General features: G+C 43.2%; 1 protein-coding gene across 1 annotated transcript in view; it reads right to left on the reverse strand.

The window, feature by feature from the left end:
• Positions 1-6: 6 nt before the first annotated feature.
• LOC141372108 (histo-blood group ABO system transferase 1-like) overlaps positions 7-10,622 on the reverse strand; it is a 13,331-nt gene continuing 2,715 nt past the window's right edge. The window contains exon 5 of the mRNA XM_073890590.1: positions 7-464. Within this exon, the coding sequence (XP_073746691.1) occupies positions 341-464 (124 nt within the window). The 3' untranslated portion in view covers positions 7-340. The remainder of the gene's footprint in view (positions 465-10,622) is intronic.

Consider the following 10,622-nt stretch of genomic DNA (forward strand, 5'->3'; position numbering starts at 1 on the left):
GTAAGGTATTTTCTTAATCCATGAGGTCGGCAAAAACTCAAATGGTGGGTAATATCTAAAGGTTGATCTCTCCCAACTCATGACCCTCCAATGGCTTCTTCTCCTTAAGAAAAAAGAAAAAAGCAAATCAAGACCCTACAGTGGTCTACCAGACCCCACAAGATCTGCCTCTGACCTCGTCTCCTCCCCTCTGTCCCCCGTCTCTTTGTCTGGGCAGGCGTCTCTTTGACGTTCCTGACACAGGCCAGGCATGCTCCTCTGGACCTTTGCACTTCCTATTCTCTCAGGCTGGGGTCCTTTCCCTGCGATGCTCACCCCTACAGTAGCTCCCGTCCTTTGACTAATGCCAGAACCATCCGTGCCCAGCAGCTCCTCCTGCTGGCACCAACACAGAGGCTAGCCGACGTAAAAACGCAGCGGTATGTGCAACTTGACCGGTATATTTTTCTGGGTGGAAATCAGAACTCAAGAGGAAGGAGCAAATAAATACAAATAAATATGAAAAGAAACCACTCTACCTTCTAACCCAACCGTAGTTATTTTAGAGCCCAAATCACCATCGAACATATTTTATATTTGAGTGTTACTTGTTCTTCTGTCTTTTCCCACTCGAATAAAGCTCGGTGGACACAGGGCCTTTCCGTGGTTTGGGAACTACCCTATCCCCGTAGCCCACACATAGTAAGTGTTCAGGAAAGACCTTTGTAACAAACAAATAAGGGAATACTTCCGGGCGTGGTTAAGGATAAGGGAAGGCAGACACGCTCATTTCCCACTAATGAAAATATCCATTTTTACAATCCTTTCAGAGGGCATATGAGAAAATATATCAAAACGTTAAAGATTGATATATTTATTTATTATTTATATGTGGGGGGGAGCAAACTCCCCACTGAGCACAAAGCCCGACATGGGGCTCGATCCCACAACCCTGAGATCATGAGCCGAGCCGAAATCGAGACTGACTGAGCCACCAATATATCAAAACTTTAAATGTGTACATTCCTTTCCCAATTCCACTTCCAGGACTCTACCCCACAGACCTCCTCATATGTCTGCACAAAGACCCAAGTATAAAAGTTTACAGGCAGCGCACCTCAGAAAATGGTGTGGAGCATGGGGAGCTGCCGACCTTCCACATATTGTGGGTGGGGGTGTAATATGCTACAACTAACTTACGAAAATGTCACGTTGTTTTATGCAGCTACAGATACAGATATGTATCTGACCTAGGACAGAACAATTCCACTCCTGGATATTTAATCAAGAAAAGATAGAGAGGAGGAGCAAGACGGCGGAGGAGTGGGAGACCTAAATTTTGTCTGGTTCCAGGATTCAGCTGGATAGGGGTCAAACCATTCTGAACACCTACGAACTCAACAGGAGATCGAAGGAAAGAATAGCAGCAACCCTCTGAACAGGAAAGCGACCACTTCCGTAGGACTTGCGAAGAAGTGAATCCGAGGCGATATTCGGATATTCGGGAAGATAGACCACAGCGGGGAGGGAGCCTCCATCAGCCAGCTACTGGCTACTGGCAAGTGCTAGAGCCGCGGAGCACAAAATCGGAACTTTCAGAAGTCCGCTCCGCGGAGGGACGTCGTTCCAGTGGCTAAGCGGGAGGTGGAACCCTTGCGGGACAGTGTGGTCTCAGGACCCTCGGGGTCACATAAAGACCGGGGGTGCCTGAGTGCGGCAGAGCTCCCAGGGATCGGAGCGGGGAAGCCGGCTGCAGAGACGGAGCCGAGGCGCGGGCTCTCAGCTCGGGGTGGCCATAAACCGTGATCCGCGGCCCAGTCGGGCCACTGCGCCTCCAGCAGGGACCCAACAAGCGGCAGAGCCGGGGAGACTCCCCTTCCTCCCCCGGGAGGAGCGGCGCGGGAGCGCACCGCAGGGATCTGCTGGGTTTGGAGACTCCACACGGGGGTCAGGTGCCAGAGATAGAAATGCTCGGTTACAGGCCGGGTGAGCACGGAGTGCAGCCGGAGACCGGGGAGACGGGAGTGACTGGCTGCTTTTCTCTGGGGGCGCACTGAGGAGCGGAGCCCCGAGTTCTTGCCTCCTCTGGGGCGGAGATTGGGAGGCCGCCATTTTCACTGTCCTCCTCCAAAGCTGTACGGAAAGCTTGCGGAGAACAAAAGCTCCCGAGAGCAAACCTGAGCAGCTTGCTTAGCCTGGACCGACAAGGGCGGGGCAATTCCGCCTCCGGCAAAGACATTTGGGAACCATGGCAACAGGCCCCTCCCCCAGAAGATCAGCACGAACAGCCAGCAAGCCAAGACCAAGTTTACCGATCAAGGAGAACGGGAGAACTCCAGCGCTAGGGGAGTACTGCACATAGAATTCATGGCTTTTTTTACCATGATTCATTAGTTTTTCAAAGTTAATTTTTTAACTGTTTTTTTTAATTTACCTTTTTCCCTTTTTCAACCAACATCTTATCAATCCCTTTTTTTTAAAAAAACATTTTTTATTTTTCATTTTTAGAGTCCTATTTTATCCCTTCATAGTAGTTACCCTTATTTTTGGCATATATATATATAAGTTGTTCTCTCCTTAAAATTTTGAGATACAGTTTCTTCTAACAGATCAAAATATACCCTAAATCACTAGTGTATGGCTTTGTTCTAGTCTCCTGCCTGATCACATTCTCTCCCTTTTTTTTTAAATCTTCTTCTTTCTTTTTTCAAACAACTTCTTATCGTATCAATTCCTTTTATAAAATCTTTTATAATTTTCATCTTTACAGTCATCTTCCATCCCTTCATTGTATCAACCCTTATTTTGTACATATATGTCTTTCTTCCTTTAAAATTTTAGGAGACACTTTTTTCTAACAGACCAAAATACGCCCAAAATCTAGTGTGTGGCACTGATTTATGCACTAGCCTCATCATATTTGATCATATTCGGGTTTTTTTGTATTGTTCTGTTTTTGTTTTTAATCTTTTTCTTTTTGGTTTTTTCTTTCTTTCTTTCTTTTCTCTTTCTTTTTTCTTTCTTTCCCTTTCTTTTCCCGTGGTTTCAGGCCTTTTCTGATTTGTATAGAGTATATTTGCTGGGGACGTTGTTAACCTGTTAGCATTTTGTTCTCTCATTCATCTATTCTCCTCTGGACAAAATGACAAGACGAAAAACATCACCTCAGCAAAAAGAACAAGAGATAGTACCGTCAGCCAGGGACCTACTCAATACGGACATTAGTACGATGTCGGACCTAGAGTTCAGAATCATGACTTTAAAGATACTAGGTGGACTTGAAAAAAGCGTGGAAGTTATTAGAAAAACCCTTTCTGGAGAAATAAAAGAACTAAAATCTAACCAAGTCGAAATCAAAAAGACTATTAATGAAGTGCAATCAAAAATGGGGGCACTAACTGGTAGGATAAATGAGGCAGAAGAGAGAATCAGCGATATAGAAGACCAAATGATGGAAAATAAAGAAGCTGAGAAAAAGAGAGAAACAACTACAGGGTCACGAGGGCAGAATTCGAGAGATAAGCGATACGATAAGACGAAACAACATTAGAATAATTGGGATCCCAGAAGAAGAAGAAAGACAGAGAGGGGCAGAAGGTATATTGGAGCAAATAATAGCAGAGAACTTCCCTAATGTGAGGAGGGAAACAGGCATCAAAATCCAGGAGGCACAGAGAACCCCTCTCAAAATCAATAAAAACAGGTCAACACCCCGACATCTAATAGTAAAACTTACGAGTCTCAGAGACAAAGAGAAAATCCTGAAAGCAGCTCGGGAGAAGAGATATGTAACCTACAATGGTAGAAATATTAGATTGGCAACAGACCTATCCACAGAGACCTGGCAGGCCAGAAGGGACTGGCATGATATCTTCAAGCACTAAACGAGAAAAATATGCAGCCAGAATACAATATCCAGCTAGGCTCTCATTGAAAATTGAAGGAGATATAAAAAGCTTCCAGGACAAACAAAAACTAAAGGAATTTGCAAACACGAAACCAGCCCTCCAAGAAATATTGAAAGGGGTCCTCTAAGCAAAGAGAGAGACTAAAAGCAGCACAGATCAGAAAGGAACAGAGACAATATACAGTAACAGTCACCTTACAGGCAATACAATGGCACTAAATTCATACCTTTCAATAGTTACCCTGAATGTAAATGGGCTCAATGCTCCGATCAAAAGACACAGGCTATCAGATTGGATTAAAAAACAAGACCCATCCATATGCTGTCTGCAAGAGACTCATTTTAGACCCAAAGACACCCCCAGATTGAAAGTGAGGGGGTGGAAAACCATTTACCATGCTAATGGACACCAAAAGAAAGCTGGGGTGGCAACCCTTATATCAGACAAATTCGATTTTAAACCAAAGACCGTAATAAGAGATGAGGAAGGACACTCTATCCTACTTAAAGGGTCTATCCAACAAGAAGATCTAAAAATTGTAAATATCTATGCCCCGAACATGGGAGCAGCCAATTATATAAGGCAGTTAATAACAAGAGCGAAGAAACACATTGACAGCAATACAATAATAGTGGGGAACTTTAACACCCCCCTGACTGAAATGGACAGATCATCTAAGCAAAAGATCAACAAGGAAATAAAGACTTTAAATGACACACTGGACTAAATGGACTTCACAGACATATTCAGAACATTCCATCCCAAAGCAACGGAACACACATTCTTCTCTAGTGCCCATGGAACATTCTCCAGAATTGATCACATCCTAGGTCATAAATCAGGTCTCAACCAGTACCAAAAGATTGGGATCATTCCCTGCATATTTTCAGACCACAATGCTTTGAAACTAGAACTCAATCACAAGAGGAAAGTTGGAAAGAACTCAAATGCATGGAGGCTAAAGAGCATCCTACTAAGGAATGAATGGGTCAACCAGGAAATTAAAGAAGAATTAAAAAAATTCAGGGAAACCAATGAAAATGAAAACACAACTGTTCAAAATCTTTGGGATACAGCAAAGGCAGACCTCAGAGGAAAGTATATAGCAATACAAGCCTTTCTCAAGAAACAAGAAAGGTCTCAAATACACAACCTAACCCTACACCTAAAGGAGCTGGAGAAAGAACAGCGAAGAAAGCCTAAACCCAGCAGGAGAAGAGAAATAATCAAGATCAGAGCAGAAATCAATGAACTAGAAACCAAAAGAACAGTAGAACAGATCAACGAAACTAGGAGCTGGTTCTTTGAAACAATTAACAAGATTGCTAAACCCCTGGCCAGACTTATCAAAAAGAAAAGAGAAATGACCCAAATCAACAAAATCAGGAATGAAAGAGGAGAGATCACAACCAACACCAAAGAAATACAAACAATTATAACAACATATTATGAGCAACTCTATGCCAGCAAATTAGATAACCTGGAAGAAATGGGTGCATTCCTAGAGATGTATCAACTACCAAAATTGAACCAGGAAGAAATAGAAAACCTGAACAGACCTATAACCACTATGGAAATTGAAGCAGTCATCAAAAATCTCCCAACAAACAAAAGCCCAGGGCCAGACGGCTTCCCAGGGGAATTCTATCAGACATTTCAAGAAGAATTAATACCTATTCTCCTGAAACTGTTCCAAAAAATAGAAATGGAAGGAAAACTTCCAAACTCATTTTATGAGGCCACCATTACCTTGATCCCCAAACCAGCAAAGACCCCATCAAAAAGGAGAACTACAGACCAATGTCCTTGATGAACATGGATGCAAAAATTCTCACCAAAATACTAACCAATAGGGTCCAACAGTACATTAAAAGGATTATTCACCATGACCAAGTGGGATTTATCCCTGGGCTGCAAGGCTGGTTCAACATCCGCAAATCAATCAATGTGATACAATACATTAACAAAAGAAAGAACAAGAATCATATGATCCTCTCGATAGATGCAGAAAATGCATTTGACCAAGTACAGCATCCTTTCTTGATCAAAACTCTTCAGAGTATAAGGGATAGAGGGTACATACCTCAATATCATAAAAGCCATCTATGAAAAACCTACAGCGAATATCATTCTCAATGGGGAAAAGCTGAGAGCTTTCCCCTAAGGTCAGGAACGCGGTAGGGATGTCCACTCTCACCACTGCTATTCAAAATAGTATTAGAAGTCCTAGCCACAGCAATCAGACAACAAAAAGGAATTAAAGGCATTCAAATAGGCAAAGAAGTAAAACTCTCACTCTTTGCAGATGATATGATACTGTATGTGGAAAACCCAAAAGACTCCACCCTAACACTGCTAGAACACATACAGGAATTCAGCAAAGTGGCAGGATATAAAATCAATGCACAGAAATCAGTGGCATTCCTATACACCAACAACAAGACAGAAGAGAGAGAAATCAAGGAGTCGATCCCATTTACAATTGCACCCAAAACCATAAGATACCTAGGAATAAATCTAACCAAAGAGGCAAAGGATCTCTACTCAGAAAACTATAAAATACTCATGAAAGAAATTGAAGAAGACACAAAGAAATGGAAAAACGTTCCATGCTCATGGATTGGAAGAACAAATATTGTGAAGATGTCAATGCTACCTAGAGCAATCTACACATTCAATGCAATCCCCATTAAAACACCATCCACTTTTTTCAAAGAAATGGAACAAATAATCCTAAAATTTGTATGGAACCAGAAGAGACCCCGAATAACCAGAGGAATGTTGAAAAAGAAAAGCAAAGCTGGCTGCATCACAATTCCAGACTTGCAGCTCTATTACAAAGCTGTCATCATCAAGACAGTGTGGTATTGGCACAAAAACGGACACATAGATCAATGGAACAGAATAGAGAATCCAGAAATGGACCCTCAACTCTATGGCCAACTCATCTTTGACAAAGCAGGAAAGAATGTCCAATGGAAAAAAGACAGTCTCTTCAACAAAGGGTGTTTGGAAAATTGGACAGCCACATGCAGAAGAATGAAACTGGACCATTTTCTCACACCACACACAAAAATAGACTCAAAATAGATGAAAGGACTAAATGTGAGATAGGAGTCCATCAAAATCCTAAAGGAGATCACAGGCAGCAACCTCTTTGACCTCAGCTGCAGCAACTTCTTCCTAGACACATCACCATAGGCAAGGGAAGCAAGGGCAAAAATGAACTACTGGGACTTCTTCAAGATAAAAAGCTTTTGCACACCAAAAGAAACAGTCAACAAAACCAAAAGACAACCGACAGAATGGGAGAAGATATTTGCAAATGACATATCAGATAAAGGGCTAATATCCAAAATCTATAAAGAACTTCTTAAACTCAACACCCAAAGAACAAATGATCCAATCAAGAAATGGGCAGAAGACATGAACAGACATTTTTCCAAAGAAGACATCCAAATGCCCAACAGACACATGAAAAAGTGCTCAACATTGCTCAGCATCAGGGAAATCCAAAGCAAAACCTCCATGAGATATCACCTCACACCAGTCAGAATGGCTAAAATTAACAAGTCAGGAAACGACAGATGCTGTCGGGGATGCGGAGAAAGGGGAACCCTCCTACACTGTTGGTGGGAATGCAAGCTGGTGCAGCCACTCTGGAAAACAGTATGGAGGTTCTTCAAAAAGTTGAAAATAGAGCTACCCTATGATCCAGTAATTGCACTCCCGGGTATTTACCCCAAAGATACAAATGTAGGGACCCGAAGGGGTACGTGCACCCCAATGTTTATAGCAGCAATGTCCACAATAGCCAAATTGTGGAAAGAGCCAAGATGTCCATCAACAGATGAATGGATAAAGAAGAGGTGGTATATATATATACAATGGAATATTATGCAGCCATCAAAGGGAATGAGATCTTGCCATTTGCAATGACGTGGATAGAACTGGAGGGTGTTATGTTGAAAGAAATAAGTCAATCAGAGAAACACATGTATCATATGACCTCACTGATATGAGGAATTCGTAATCTCAGGAAACAAAACTGAAGGTTGCTGGAGTGGTGGGGGTTGGGAGGGATGGGGTGGCTGGGGGATAGACATTGGGGAGGGTATGTGCTATGGTGAGTGCTGTGAATTGTGCAAGACTGTTGAATCACAGACCTGTACCTCTGAAACAAATAATAAAATATATGTGAAAAAAAAAGAAGAAGAAGATAGCAGGAGGGGAAGAATGAAGGGGGGGAATCGGAGGGGGAGACGAACCATGAGAGACGATGGACTCTGAAAAACAAACTGAGGTTTCTAGAGGGGAGGGTGGTGGGGGGATGGGTTATCCTGGTGATGGGTATTGGGGAGGGCACGTTCTGCGTGGAGCACTGGGTGTTATGCACAAACAATGAATCATGGAACACTACATCAAAAACTAATGGTGTAATGTATGGTGATTAACATAACAATAATAAAATAAATAAAAATAATTAAAAAGAAAAATAAATAAATAAATGCCAGGCATAAAAGAAATAAAAATAAAAATGATCAAAAGAGACAAAGAAGGTTATTATATAATGATAAAGGGCTCAATCCAAATGGGTGAGGGGGTCAGAAGAAATAACAATTGTAAATATTTATGCACCCAACGTTGGAGCACCTAAATACATAAAGCAAACACTAACAAAACTAAAGGGAGAAATAAGCAGCAATACGATATTGATTGGGGACTTCAATAACCCACTCTCAAAAATGGACAGATCAGACAGAATTGGTAAGGAAACAGCATGTTTGAACAACACTACAGACCAAACGGACCTAACACAGATACATAGAGCATTCCATCCAACAGCAGCAGAACACACGTTCTTCTCAAGGGCCCATGGAACATTTTCTAGGGTAGATCATATGTTAGGCCACAAAACAAATCTTAGCAAACTCAAGAAGTTGAAATCATACCAAAAGAAATAGTCACATGGCCAACAGGTCCATGAAAAGGTGCTCAACATCACTCATCATCAGAGAAATGCACATCAAAACCATGATGCAATGTCACCTCACACCTGTTGAGAGGCTAGTGTCAGAAAGACAAGAGATAACAAGTGTTGGTGAGCAAGTGGAGAAAAGGGACCATTTATGCACCTTTGGGAGGGAAGGCAAACTGGTGCAGCCGCTGTGGAAGACAGTAGGGAGACTCCTCCAAAGTTAAAAATAGAACTGCCACGGGGTGCCTGGGTGACTCCGTTGGTTAAGCATCTGACTTTTGGTTTGGGTTCAGGTCATGATCTCAGGGTGGTGAGACTGAGCCCCCACACTGGGCTCTGTGCTCAGCAGGGATCCTACTTGGGATTCTCTCTCCCTCTGCCCCTCCCCTGCTCACATTCTCTCTCTCTCTCAATTAAATAAATAAAATCTTTTTTGTTTAAAGATATTATTTATTCTTTGACAGAGAGAGACACAGTGAGAGAGGGAACACAAGCAAGGGGAGTGGGAGGGAGAGAACAGGCTTCCCGCGGAGCAGGGAGCCCGATGAGGGGCTCGATCCCAGGACCCTGGGACCATGACATGAGCCGAAGGCAGACGCTTAATGACTGAGCCACCCAGGCGCCCCTAAATAAATAAAATCTTTTAAAAAATAGAACTACCCTATGATCCAACAATCCTACTTCTGGAGGCATAGAAAGAGATAGATGGTAGAGACAGGGCAGAAAACTAGATCAGTATCTTGAAGAGATACCTGCACTCCCACGTTCACTGCAGATTACTTACAGTAGCCGAGACATAGAAACAACCTAAGTGTCCATCAACAGATGACTAGATAAACAAAGCGTGAGATATATATTTCTCGGCCATAAAAAAGAAAGAAACCCTGCCATTGCAGCAACATGGTTAAAACCTGAGGCCATCAATGCTACGTGAGACAGTCAGAGAGAGACAGGTGAATACAGTACGATCTCGCTTACATGTGGAATCTAAGAAAACCTGAATCCATAGCAACAGAGAACAGGTAAGTGGTTAACCAGAGGCAAGACATGCAGCACTGGGGAAATGGGTGAGGGGGTCAGATGTACAAACTTCCAGATGGAAGATAAATAAGCTCTGGGAATGAGACACGGCATGGTGACACTCGTTGACGTACCGTGTATACAACCATCAGATCATTACCTTGTACACCGTACACTTGTATGATGTTTGTGTCAATTTATGCCAACAAAACTAGGGAGAACGAGGGGGAAAAAGAAAAAACAACATCAGTGGTGGGACGTAGGTGGTGGGCATACACACGCTCACCGTACAAGTCTGGCAACTTTGCGGCACAGTGGAAAACTTTCGTGATAAAATGTTACTTGTAATGGTGCCGCGTAGGCAGCTCTACCAAACAGCCCAAGCAGGGAACGAAGCCTCTGGAATAAGAGCGGGCAGCCATTCAAAAGAACGAGGAAGGTCCACAGGCGTCAGTGTGCAAAGGTGTCCAAGACACTGTGCGTGAAGATGCAGATGCGGTACATAAAATACAAGCCAGTTTTCAAACCAAACAAGCCCACCCTGAAGCCGTCAATGCAGCCTGGAGGTTTCAGATCCAGCTCTGCCACATGCTGAACCCGCCGTGGCTACTAGGAAAGGAAGCCTCAGGCGGCGTCCCTGGGAATGGGTCAGGGCAACGGAGCACCTGCCTCGGGGCTGCTGGCCCGGCGGCTGGCCCCTGTCAGTGGTCAGTGGAGGCTGCATGGCTCTCAAAGGT

The sequence above is a fragment of the Callorhinus ursinus genome, unplaced genomic scaffold, assembly GCF_003265705.2.
Source record: "Callorhinus ursinus isolate GAN/ISIS: 27379988/994484 unplaced genomic scaffold, GSC_fseal_2.0 scaffold1095, whole genome shotgun sequence".
NCBI lineage: Eukaryota > Metazoa > Chordata > Mammalia > Carnivora > Otariidae > Callorhinus > Callorhinus ursinus.